We start from the raw sequence: 13,877 nt of genomic DNA on the forward strand, positions 1-13,877 counted from the left end.
TCTAAGATTATTAATCTCACTGTTCAATATGGGTCATTTACTATTTTTTAATAACACAGATATAAATATGTATAATTAAACTAATTTAGTAAATTTTGATATTACGCAATCTTGATAATTATAAAAAAAAATCCAACAAAACCTATCGATTTTTAAAAACATGAATTACAAAGAAAATGTTTATTCCGTGGTGTACCGCGGGTTAAAAATCTAGTCTATAATAACATTTTTCAATCACTTTTTAGAATAATTCCTGGACTTTAAATCTATTTACAAAGAATGCCATTAGAATTTATTATTTATTAAAATTTTTGAAAACTAATAATAAACATTTTTAACAAAAGTCCTTAAAGCTCTCCCTAATAAATATAATATCATTTCTTTTTTTCCACATTTTCTCAAATATTTCTCCAAAATCTTTATATGATCTTTTTTTTTTAAAGTTATTTTATGACTTAAAACATATATTTAATAAAAATATAATTTTTCGCAAATATTGTAATTTTAATTTTTTAACAGACGTATATTACAACTTTTTCGCATATGTACAACATCCCACATAAGGTCTAATTTTTTTAATAATGTTTTAGAAACGTTATAAATAGGATTATATAACCTTCCCAACTACCAATGGGTTTAATATTTTGGGGATTATATGACGGGACGGGTTGTTAACTCCATATACAGTTTAAAAATTTAAAATATTGTGAAATTTTTTAAAAAGCTTAAGTGTTATTAATATTTTTAACTCTACACCAAGTTTATACCAAATATTATTGACTTTGCCAATCTTTAAACATATATTTTTTTGATGATTATATGACATGACTGAGTATAAGACGGGAAATGTTGTAATATGCTTCCAACATATAATATGACGAGACGAGTTGTAAGACGGAAAGAGTTTGAGTATATATTATCAAAAAAAAAAAAATATATTAATCTCACAGTTCAATACGGGTTATTTTACTATTTTTTTAACAACACTGATATAAAACATATATATCACCTCTTTTTGTCTTCTCACCTATCCGGGTTCGAGTCCGGTCTCTCTCAAAGAGAGACTTGTAATTTGTAATGATGTATAAAAACATTTATAATTAAACTAGTAAAGAATGATATTATGAAATTTTAATAATTATTACATTAACTCCAATAAAATCTCCAAATATTCATAAACATGAATTAAAAAGAAAATGTTTATTCGATAGTGTACTGAAGGTTATATATGTTTGTGCTCTAGACATAACTCTGTTCTGCATCCGCCACTAGCTGCGACTGTTATTTGGAAATTCATAATCGTTACAAAACCCAGCAGCACAACTTAAAGCTTTGTTTTTGAAGCAGCAATAATCAAATTTTCATGATAAGAGATTTGCAAATCTGAAAAACTTATCATCTTCTTCCCCGTAACAGCATACAATTTTGTTGAAAACTTACTAAATTTATGATAATACCCCTTTAAATACTCATAATTACAAAACTGGCGTGTTAAAAAAATAAAAATAAAAAGTATCAGTCGCCGAAATGAAACATGTGATTGTTAAAAAAAAAACATGGCCATATACTGATACTTATAAAAATAAAATAACATATGTGTAAACGTAATTTTACAATTTTTTTGTGCTATTGTGGTTGATCCAACTTTGTATGGACTAAGATTAATACAAAACCACAATATATGTGCTTGTTTAATCTATTCCTATAAAGAATTTATGCACTTTTGCGATGTTGCAAAAAATCAAAAAAAAGAAAAGAAAAAAAGATATGTCCGTTTTCCACGAATCCAAAGAGAAAAAGGAAACAAAAAAAAAAAGAGTCACGAATATATTTGAAGAAGATGAAAAAGAAGGAACATAAAGAGCTTTAAGCTTATTCATGTCGGTCTTGGAGATTTAGCTCTATCAACTTATCAAAGTCAGTTTAGGAGATCGGATCCGAAAAGTAGTTATAAAAGAGCTTCTTCTTGTCTTGTCTGAAGCTTTTACTTCAGAACCAACAAGAAACCCACAAAACAAGCAACCGTCAGTCAACCAAATTAAGGAGAGATTTTCGAATCACTGTAACGATGTCAAATTACACTGGTCCGCTGCACAGTAAAAGGCAGAAGAAGGATTCGTCCCTCTCTCCGTCGTCGTCGTTATCAATGTTGCCAAACGATGTTGCTCTGAACTGCTTGTCTCGCCTCTCGAGATTAGACAGCGCAGCATTGTCTCTGACCTCCAAGAGCCACCGCTCTCTCGTGGTTTCGCCTGAGCTTTTCCGCACGCGTGAGCTGATGGGTTGTACCGAGGAGTATTGCTACATCTGCTTAAGCACTCCTCCTAACCCAATTCCATGCTGGTTCATCCTCCGCCGTGGAGGGTGAACTCTACATGGCGCCGCTGTTAACAAGTCTGTGAATCAGTGGCTAAGACCGATCCCATCGCATCCTTATCATCAGCCTCTAGAAGCGTCCTCTTTCGTAGAGCTGGATTTGGGGATCTATATCATTGGTGGAATCATAAACGGAAGCCCCACTTCAGATGTCTTGCTTCTTGATTGTCTCTCTCACACCTGGCGACGTGTCCCGTCCATGAGAGTGGCTCGCACTTCCGCAGCAGTAAAAGTGGTAGAAGGGAAGATTTACGTGTTTGGAGGCTGCCAGGAGGTTGATTCCCCCAACAGGGCAGAGGTTTTCGACCCAAAGACGCAAACTTGGGACACCTTGCCATTACCTGAGGATCCAGAGATACGCAAGAACACAAGTATGATCGACAATAGTGTGGTGATTGAAGGTAAAGTTTACGCGGTGGACGAGGAGGATCAAAGCTTCTTCTACCTGCCACGTGAAGGTATATGGAGAAGAGGAAACCGGGATTCTAAGCGGGGAAACCGAATGGACTGGTGTGCCATAGGGAAACTGTTATACTGTTTTGGTACCCGCGGTAAAATAATGTGGTGTGAGCCAGATGAGTTAGATGGGAAGGAAGTGAAAGGTTTGGATGTTGTGCAGTGGTGTGTATTTGCTTTAAAAGCAAACAACTGTGCTATGGACGAGACTCTCGCTTGGAAGCTCCACATGACCGAAAATGGTCTCAGCAGACTGAGCAGCAATTCTCGTGGGAACATTGTGGTCTTCTGGAAGGTGCATATCCCGCGTACTGAACGGTTGGAGCTTTGGTCTGCAGAGATTTCTTTGGAGAGGCGCGAGGGAGGCGACATTTGGGGGACAATTTGAAGAAACAGAGTGTTTGAAGGACCAACAGTTGCAGAACCTGAAAATGCTCAGAAGAACTCTTAGAAGCACGATGCCACGCTGGCATCTTGTTGACAGCGCAACACTTCGATCGTGATGAGAAGCAGCACGTTTGGTGCCCAACGTTGGTAACGAAGTCAAAGGGCAGGAGTGACAGCTACAGCAAAAAGCATGTAAAGTTGTCAGACAAAAGGTGGTTGTTGTTGGCTAGTGGGAAGCTAGTGAAGTCAACATCATGACAAGAAGCTGCGCAGTGTCCGCTGGATAAAGAGAGGACCTGCGAGTTGTTTTGTTGCCTATATAAGAAGAGAGCTTTCTTCTTATTAGGGTTAGCACTTTAAGAAGAAAAAGTGTGAGAGTTCTTTGTGTTCATATCTGAGTTTCAAACGAAGAATTGTTGTGGGTTCTTTTGGTGAGTGAACAAAAGAGTGTGCATAGCTGTTGCTGTGCTGGTAAGCTGGGTAGATTAGGAATCGATCAGGACCAAATCACAGTGTGTGATGTTGGTTAACACTGATCAAACAAGATTGTAAAAGAGTTGTTTGAAGATTGCTAATAAAACCAAGTTTGAAGAAATTTCTGTATCTTTGTAGTCGTTTCAAGGTTCTAGTTCTTACAATTGGTATCAGAGCAGGAAACCGATCTGTGAGACTTTCTCGTCTCCAAACAGGTTAGATCCTGAACTATGGAACCTACTACTGTTGGTACAGGAACAAGCAAGAACATCACTCTGGATACAAGAAGATATGGGTACTGGAAAGTTAGGATGACACAACTCATCAGAGGTCAAGTTGAAGAAACATGGACTGCTGTAGAAGAAGGTTGGGAACCTTCGTTCGAGTCGACTGCTGAAAGGAACAACCATAGAGATAAAGCTGAAGATGATCGCCTAAGCCTTGTTGTCTTTACTGCCAAAATTGACAAACTGCAAGATTCTGATACTGATTCAGACAGCAATGATGAAGTGAATCCTAAAAAGGAATACAGGACGCTCTATGACAGTTGGATGCAACTGAGTCAAGACAAGCTTAAACTTCTGGAAGAAAAGCTGAGTCTTGAAGCCAAAATCACTAGTGCCTATGAAGAAAAAAATCGTCCTCCCACTCCTACCTTAAGTTGTGATAAGTTCACTCAGGACTTGTTCAAGAAAGCTGAAGATCTTCACATCTATCTTAACAAAGAAAGGATAGAGCAACCATGCTAGAACGAGAGCTTAACGACAAGCATAAGCATATCAGAATGTTGAACAGTGCGTCGGGCGACCTGAATAACATTCTGAAAAGGCCTGAGCATCAAGGATTAGGATACCAAGAAGGTCAAGAACAGTGCAACAAAAGGTCTGTGAAGTTTACCAGTGGAGGGATGCTAGAAGAAACAGTGGATAATCAACAGTCTGGCATTGATAACTTGGTGGAACTTAGTACTGTGAAAAGAAAAGACAATACTAAAAGTTACTCTACGAGAAGAGTGTTCAACAGAAGGTTTTATGGATGTGGTCACTGTGGAAGAAAAGGTCATCAAAGGAGCAGATGCTACAAGTTCAAGGAAAGAGTCTGTCTTCTATGGACTCTGAACAGAGGATACTTAGAACCAACCAAGTTCTGTCACATGTGGGTGTCAAAGAAAGATCTCTATGGAGACATGCAGAGTGAAGTGTCTAACAAACATCTTCAAGACATGTACGATACAGAAGAGGCAGTCTACAACAGTTGTGAAAGTGAAGTCACTATAGAGCATCTGAAGGAGAAGACAGGAGATGTCCAAAACTTGAACTGCACCCTCGTGTGTACAGAACCCACAGTTGCAGCTATGCATGCCCATGTTGCGTATACCTCTGCGGCTACTCCGGATGGTAATTCGTGGTATTTTGACAGTGGTTGCTCTAGACACATGACCGGAGATCGAAATACTCTTGACGACTACACAAATGTGTCAAGTGGAAAAGTCACCTTCGGGGATGGCGGTAAGGGCAACATAAAAGGAAAGGGTTTGATTTCAAAATCAAATCAACCTCAATTGGAAAATGTCTACTTTGTTGAGGGATTAAAGGCTAACTTGATCAGCATCAGTCAGCTCTGCGATGATGGCTTGAAAGTTTCTTTTACAAAGATTAACTGTAGTGCCTGTGATGAAAATGATAATGAAGTGCTTTCAGGTGTGCGATCAGAAAATAATTGCTATATGTGGAAGAAGTCTGAAACGTGTCTGTCGGCAACAACGTCTAAATTAGATCTGTGGCATAGACGTCTGGGACATATTAACACACAGAGTTTGATCAAGATTGTGAATGCAGAAGTGGTTAGAGGAATTCCCAAGCTGGAAGGAAAATCTGATGCAGTATGTGAGGCATGTAGCAAAGGAAAGCAGATCAAAGTTCAACACAAGAAAACAGCTGATATTGGAACAAAGAAAATTCTTGAGCTTGTCCACATGGATCTCATGGGACCAATGCAAACAGAAAGCCTGAATGGGAAAAGGTATGCCTTTGTTTTAGTTGATGATTTTTCAAGATACACATGGGTTAGATTTTTAAGAGAAAAATCAGAAGCAGTTGAAAGCTTTAGGATTCTGGCTCTTCAGCTGCAAACTGAAAAGGGAAGCATTGTCCAAATCCGAAGTGATCATGGTGGTGAGTTTCAAAATGAGGAGTTTGAAAAGTTCTGTAACCTGCAAGGCATCAGACATCAATATTCTGCCCCAAGAACGCCACAACAGAATGGAATTGTTGAAAGGAAAAACAGAACTCTTCAAGAAATGGCAAGGGCAATGATTCATGGAAACAATGTGTCACCTAGGTTCTGGGCTGAAGCAATTAACACAGCCTGTTACATCATCAATCGTGTTTATGTTAAACCAAAAACGAGCACTACTCCTTACGAAATTTGGAAAGGAAAGACACCAAATCTGTGCTACTTTCATACCTTTGGATGCATATGCTACATTCTAAATGATAAAGATCATCTTGGAAAATTTGATGCAAGGAGTGATGAAGGGATATTTCTGGGATATGCAACAAATAGCATGGCTTACAGAGTGTATAATAAACGCCTTAAGAGAGTAGAGGAATCTGTCAATATCGTGTTTGATGACAGAAGTCCAACACAATTGTTTCCAGTTGCTGTAGATGATGAAACTCCTAATGAGGAGGCTACTCAGGAAAAACCAGAAGAAGACCAAGAAAGGATAAGTAACGATAGTCAAGGTGAAACATCAGAAACAGTGGGTGAAACTGCAAACACTCCGTTAAAAGTACCAAGAAATCACTCTGAATCGGATGTTATTGGACACTTGAGAGGTGATCGTACTACTCGGGGAGTCCAGATTAACTTCAGAGAAATGCTTCAACATTCATGCTTTGTGTCTGTTATGGAGCCCAAAGATGTGTTTGCAGCTCTTGAAGATGAGTTTTGGTTCTCAGCTTGTCATGAAGAGTTAAACCAGTTTACCCGACATGATGTGTGGAATCTTGTTCCAAGACCTACTCATATAAATGTCGTGGGAACGAAATGGATTTTCAAGAACAAGATTGATGAAAATGGAAATGTAACAAGGAATCGAGCAAGATTGGTTGCTCAAGGATATTCACAGGTTGAAGGAGTAGACTTTGATGAGACATTTGCTCATGTAGCTCGTCTAGAATCTATTCGGCTGCTTCTTGGTATGGCATGTCTTCTAAACATCAAGATGTTTCAAATGGATGTAAAGAGTGCTTTTCTAAATGGATTGATCCAAGAAGAAGTCTACGTATCTCAACCTAAAGGATTTGAAGATCCAAACTTTCCAGATCATGTCTACAAGCTGAAGAAAGCTCTCTATGGATTAAAGCAGGCTCCTCGTGCTTGGTATGAACGTCTTACTGAGTTTCTGGTTGATAATGGGTTCAAGCGTGGGAGTGTTGACAAAACCCTGTTTGTCTATGAAGAAGGTGTGGACATTCTTATTGTCCAAATATATGTTGATGATATTGTGTTTGGAAGCATAAGAAAAGAATTAGTGAATACCTTTGTAAAGGTTATGACAAAGGAATTTGAGATGAGTATGGTAGGAGAAATGAACTACTTTCTGGGTCTGCAAATCAAACAGACAGATGATGGGATTCATGTATCTCAGGGAAACTATGCCAAGAGCTTAATTCAAAGATTTGGAATGCAGACTAGCAAGACGTCCAGAACAGCAATGAGCTCCACTGTGAAACTATCCAAAGATGAATAGGGACAGAAAGTTGATGAAAAACTATATCGGGCTATGATTGGAAGTCTTCTGTACCTCACTACAAGCAGACCTGATCTATGCTTCAGCGTGGGAGTCTGTGCAAGATATCAGGCCGATCCAAGATTGTCTCATCTGAACGCTGTTAAGAGGATCATCAAATATGTGAAAGGTACCACTGACCGAGGGTTGTATTATACTAAGCAAACTAATCCGAATCTTGCTGGTTTTTGTGACTCAGATTGGGCAGGTAATCTGGATGATAGAAGAAGTACCTCAGGCGGATGCTTCTTTCTGGGAAATAACCTCATATCCTGGCACAGTAAGAAGCAAAGCTGTGTAACCTTGTCAACAGCTGAAGCTGAATACATTGCCCTAAGAAGTTGCTGCACGCAATTAATGTGGATGAAACAAATGCTATCTGACTATGGTATTGTTTCCTCAACCTTATTTGTGTATTGTAACAACATGAGTGCTATAAATATTTCAAAAAATCCTGTCCAACACTCTCGTACAAAACATATTGACATTAGACATCATTTCGTTAGAGAACTTGTTGAAAACAAAGTGATAGAGATCTCTCATGTATCCTCAGAAAAACAACTTGCTGATATGTTCACTAAACCATTAGATTTAAACAGTTTTGTAAATCTGCAAAAATCTATTGGATTGTGTGATCACTAATGATTCTTGTCTTTAAGGCGTATGCAACAGGTTCCTCTGTACAGGGTTGCATAGCTTTGTGTCTGTATTTTAAACAAAAAACTTTCAGCAAGTCTTCTCAGGAAAACAGCTGCTTCGCATACTACTTGTCGAAGAAGTCCGATACGGATGTGTAGTGGCTGCAAGAAAAAGAAAATCTCCAGAAAAGTGTAGGCAGGAAAGGGGTGATACTTCTTTCTATCTTCAAAGGTACATCGTGTGTATATATGTACTTTATCAAAAAAAAAAACAAAAAAAAAAACAAAAAAAAAAAACAAAAAAAAAAAACGAAAAAAAAGATAAAAGTTTCAAAGAAACAAAAAAAAAAGGGGAAGTTAAAGGATCCCTCTTCTCTCTGCTCATATCACCCCCCTCGCCGTGAGAGCAGCTCCTACACATCTTGAGGATGAAATCTAAAGAAGTATGCTGAGTGTAGACTAGCCTGAAGAGATCAATGTGTATGTTTCATCTCATTGGGCTGCAAAGACTTTGTCTTCCAAGTAACTCAAGACGTAAACAGCTATGCACCTCTGTCCAAAGGAATATTTACATATAGTCTGGGAATTGAACTCATGTGTGTATTATCAATCCTTGAGACTTTGTTGTTTACATTTCCTGTCAGTGTATATCCTAGAGTGTCTCTGGTGGTTATTCTGTCTCAGTTCTTATCTGCATAAGTATTTATGTATTTTGTATCTCGTGTTGGGCCATGGTTGGACCTATCTGTGGGCCTAATTGGTTCTGTGTGGATTTGATCTGTTTGTTGAGTACTGTTCATGCACACTAGGGTTGCAACTTATAAGGACATCATCTATATCCTTTGCTCCCATTCTCCACAACAATTAAAGCGGCTACTTCTTTCAGATCTGATAATCTTCTTGGTCATCTGCAAACATGTCCCAACCAAACGATGGGTCTCGACCAGGTCAATCGCAACCGTCCTCTGCTCATCCTACTTCCGCTGCCACGACAAGCCATGCGATTCCTCCTCTTTTCTCTGGTGTCAAATCTGGTGCACCTCCTGCAAAGAAATCGAGATCCAAAGTCGTTTCTCCTTCCCCAGAAGTCTATCCTGCTCTTACTCGGTTTTTGCGCCGTCTTTCCTCCGCTCAAGTTCCCCTTTCGTATTCTGCATGTCTTCCTGACGTTTCAGAAGCCCAAGTTCCGTTAGGACAACTTCATCTCTCTGATGATACTACTGAGTCATCTCCTCCACCGGAATTCCTCAACCGGTACATCTTGCAACGACGTCGCATTGCTGATCTGATTAGACGGTTTCCTGAATTAAACAGACCAGCCACTCCCATTTTCTCGTCTCGGTTTATCTCTGCTCACGCTGCAGAGCGATTCCAGTTTCTCCATGGTCAAGACTTCATCCCCATGAAGATTCTACGGCTGAAATACAAAATGATGATGTTCGTTCCATCCTGTTCAGGGCAGACCTTCTTCCAACAGTTATCGAGATTGACAGTTTCATCGAAACGGTGGTCAAGGAATTCTATGCCAATCTTCCGGAGGCTGAATGTGGGGACTCTGAGGTTCTCAGAGTCTTTGTTAGAGGGTCTATGTATGAGTTCTCACCGTCTCTCATCAATCGCCTCTTCCAACTGCCAAATGAGCCATATCCTTTGAATACATCTCCTTTGAATACATCTCAACTTCGGGCCTTCGGAGATCTTGATGCTGTGGCTGCTCTCCTTACTGATGGGCAAGTGTCAACTGTGGCTGAAGTGTCAACCGGTCTCCTTGGCGATATCATAACTGTTCTTCATCAAATCAGCTGTTTCAACTGGTTACCTTCCACAAATCATCGTGTTCTGTCCCCTGACAGATGTGTTCTTCTGTACTTAATAGCCAAAGGGGAGCGCTTAAACTTTGGAAAGATCGTGTTTGATGAGATTCGCTCGTGTGCATCTCGCTCGGGTGCTGCCTCATCGACTGATTGTTTAATCTTCCCCAACCTGATTGATCAGCTGTTACGTTTTCAGCGGGTCATTCCATCTCTGACTGGTGATGTCTTGTCCTCTACTCCTGCAATGTTTGTGACCCCGGAAGCGGTTGCGCCTACATCTGGTCCCTCACTGACCTTGGCTGCTGATCTTGCTCATCTAGCTCACTCTGCTACGACCATCATGCAACGATTCTCAAGTAAGTCCTTCTTGTTCTTAGTCTACTTCTCTGTTTCACACCTGTTTTTTATATGAGTCTGTGCACTCAAGCAGGGGGAGAATATGTTGATGTCTGTACTCGTAAACTTAAGGAGCACACAGAAAGCGACAACCTTGATGTTGCGGATAGTGACTAGTTTGATCAATAGATCTTCTGTTTAGGGGGAGTAGTGAGTTGTGTTTGATGCTTAAGGAATTATTCATGTTTAAGTGTATTTGAAACCTGTGCTTGTTTCAAATGATTGTATGTGCTGAACCTTGTCCTCTTAATCTATCCTTCTCTAAGTCCTCTGGATCAACTTGGAACGATACTGTTGTATCTTGTATTGCCTTTGCTGCGTGTGTCTGTTTGTTCGTATGCAGGTAGCTTGAGGCACATACTCAGACAAAAAGGGGGAGATTGAAGAAACAGAGTGTCTGAAGGACCAACAGTTGCAGAACCTGAAAATGCTCAGAAGAACTCTTAGAAGCACGATGCCACGCTGGCATCTTGTTGACAACGCAACACTTCGATCGTGATGAGAAGCAGCACGTTTGGTGCCCAACGTTGGTAACGAAGTCAAAGGGCAGGAGTGACAGCTACAGCAAAAAGCATGTAAAGTTGTCAGACAAAAGGTGGTTGTTGTTGGCTAGTGGGAAGCTAGTGAAGTCAACATCATGACAAGAAGCTGCGCAGTGTCCGCTGGATAAAGAGAGGACCTGCGAGTTGTTTTGTTGCCTATATAAGAAGAGAGCTTTCTTCTTATTAGGGTTAGCACTTTAAGAAGAAAAAAGTGTGAGAGTTCTTTGTGTTCATATCTGAGTTTCAAACGAAGAATTGTTGTGGGTTCTTTTGGTGAGTGAACAAAAGAGTGTGCATAGCTGTTGCTGTGCTGGTAAGCTGGGTAGATTAGGAATCGATCAGGACCAAATCACAGTGTGTGATGTTGGTTAACACTGATCAAACAAGATTGTAAAAGAGTTGTTTGAAGATTGCTAATAAAACCAAGTTTGAAGAAATTTCTGTATCTTTGTAGTCCTTTCAAGGTTCTAGTTCTTACACAATTGAGTGGGCCGATGCGGTCTCTGAACTTGATCCTTTCTCATACAATGTTAAGGTTTTATATTCTGTTTCTTTAAATGTCTGAAACTTTTGCTTTCCTTGATTAACAATGCTTTCCTTTTCTTATGTAATCTAAGGTCTTCTGGCTACTATATTCAGGTCCTGTTCTTTTAGTTGTCACTGGCGACATACATCAGCGACGGCAAAATAGAAAGGAAAATGATTATTTCTGTCGCTGAAATTAAGGAAAATTATATTTCTATTGCTAAAATTTTGAATTACAGAGACAAGGAGGTTGTCGCTGAGTGAAAAACAAGCCGCTGTTTTATTCAGCGATGTAAATAATGGTCGCTCCGTTCACTGTAATCATTAACAGCGGCAGGCTCCGCCACATTCTTGTTTCACAAGCAACTAATGAAAAAGGGTCGCTTTTATGTGCCGTTAGCGATTGTATAACCAAACAGAGCTATAGAGTGCTTCTTAGGATCCATGATTTAGATTGTATATTTCTCCTTGCTAGATGCCACCAATTTATGAATCATATTATAAGGTTCTTGAAACTGGTAAAAGTAATAAACTTGTTTCTAGAAGATAGAGAGTGGAACCTCTAACGAAGTAACCGTACGTAGGGGTTTGTTTCGAAATAAGATTGACATGAGAAAACTCCGTAGCAAGACACGTTTTTAAACTCAAGTGGTATGGTATGACATAAGTTTTTCCTGGTTCATACTTTTAAGAAATAGCATTTGTTGGTCCTCAAGCACTAAAAATATCGCTGACAACCTAGTCAACATGGTAACTTCAATCCAGCAGCATATGCTCTTTTTAATAGCATCTTTAAAGGTAAAACCTTAAGGATAAAGGTATAATCTTAAGGATGTATATTAGAGAATTATATATATATATATATATATTAATAATGTAAAAGAGTAAGTTAAGAACCAAAAATTTAGAGGTGATTATTGGTTGAACTTCTAAGATTTTAAAATTAAAATAATATAATAATGTAAACACTATTAATTTTTTAAATTAAAAAAATAATTAATAAATTGAAAACTTATAAAAATAAACATAAAACATATTTGAAAAAAAAATTCAAAATTATTAATAACAAAAAAAAACAATTAAGATAAAAATGAGAAACATAAAAGATACAAACATATTAATTAAAATGACAAACATTAAAAGATACAACATAATAATTATATGTGTTTTTTTGACAAAACACAAAAATAAAAATCATTTTGCTTAAAATGATAAACATTAAAAGATACAACATAATAATTATATGTGTTTTTTTAGACAAAACACAAAAATAAATATCATTTTGTTTACTAATTTTTTAAACCAATCAACGAAAGCCACGTGGCCTAAGACTCTCCTCCAAAAACTTCTTGGGCAGCAATCAGATGGATCTTGTTATTGGACTGTTTTGTATTTTTGGACTCTTAACAATGCTCTAAGCCCCTCTCGGTTACCCCTTTAAAGGATGCCTTACTCCTACATTTATGAGGAGATGTTACTGATTCGATTAGTAGTTTTTTTTATTTTTTTGCAGTCATGTTAAACTGACATCTATGAGATTGTAAAAATCATTTGAGTCATGGTATTTCTTAATAAAAATGCTATACTTTTTCATTGTCTTTCTTCAGATATTAGTAGAGTATGTTGCCTAGCATCAATTTTGTCTTGGTTAGATTATTGGTGAAGGCGATCAGTTGAAAGATACGAATTCAAAGTCGTTCTCTTCGTTGAAGCGTCGTGTTCTTTAGGTTCCAGGTTCATTGTTGATTATTTGTACCTTAAAATTTACAATAAAAAAATTGTCTACACACAAAAAGTTACCAAGTTAGGCTTTGAATGGTGAGACAGAAAAAGAGCAGTCTTCTCATGCATGTGGGTCTTATGTTACCAATACACCATTCAATGTTTTTAATTTTTTTTAAACAAAAACGAAAAAGCCGTAGGCAGTTCATTTATTTTTAGTCTTTTTGTGATAATGACAGGACAACTGTGGTGGCACTTGTTCACGCTTCTTTTGAAGCTTTTTATCTGTGTTTTCTACATTATTATCTTTTTAATAAAATAATAACTAAAAAAGTACTTTTTCTATATAATTACACTTCACAACACTCACACCTCACACTTCTTCTTTCTCTCTCCTGTTCTAACTTATTTTTTGGAAAGGTATTTTTTTGTTCTTAAATGACATACATTTTATTTTTTCTATACACTAACATATGAATTTTATTTTGTACAAAATTCAAAACACAATCCAAGCTTCAACTCTACACCTCTTGTTTCTATAATTTCCTACTGAAAGGTATATATATTTTTCCTCATAAATAGTTACATTATATAATATATTAGTAGTTATAAAATTATGGTATTTAAATTTTTGTTTAAAACATGCTTTTCTACCTATTATGTAATATGTATGTTAATTTTATATTTGTATATATATATATATATATATATATATATATATATATATATATATATATATTATATATACTTA

The 13,877-nt window shown here is 37.6% G+C and overlaps 1 protein-coding gene across 1 annotated transcript; it reads left to right on the forward strand.

Annotated features, from left to right (window-relative positions):
• Window positions 1–2,068: 2,068 nt before the first annotated feature.
• On the forward strand, window positions 2,069–3,220 carry LOC17874560 (putative F-box/kelch-repeat protein At3g24610). Its single transcript, XM_006279379.2, has 2 exons — window positions 2,069–2,364; window positions 2,416–3,220. Exons 1-2 carry the CDS (start codon window positions 2,069–2,071, stop codon window positions 3,218–3,220), a joined length of 1,101 nt encoding a protein of 366 aa, XP_006279441.2.
• Window positions 3,221–13,877: the final 10,657 nt, after the last annotated feature.

Source organism: Capsella rubella, unplaced genomic scaffold, assembly GCF_000375325.1.
Source record: "Capsella rubella cultivar Monte Gargano unplaced genomic scaffold, Caprub1_0 scaffold_11, whole genome shotgun sequence".
Classification (NCBI taxonomy): Eukaryota; Viridiplantae; Streptophyta; class Magnoliopsida; order Brassicales; family Brassicaceae; genus Capsella; species Capsella rubella.

What these genes read in the sequence shown, in the direction of transcription:
- LOC17874560 (XM_006279379.2), top strand. Translation starts at nt 2,069, where the DNA reads ATGTCAAATTACACTGGTCCGCTGCACAGTAAAAGGCAGAAGAAGGAT. An exon ending in TTCATCCTCCGCCGTGGAGG is followed by an intron (nt 2,365 to 2,415) that starts GTGAACTCTACA and finishes TCAGTGGCTAAG; the next exon opens with ACCGATCCCATCGCATCCTT.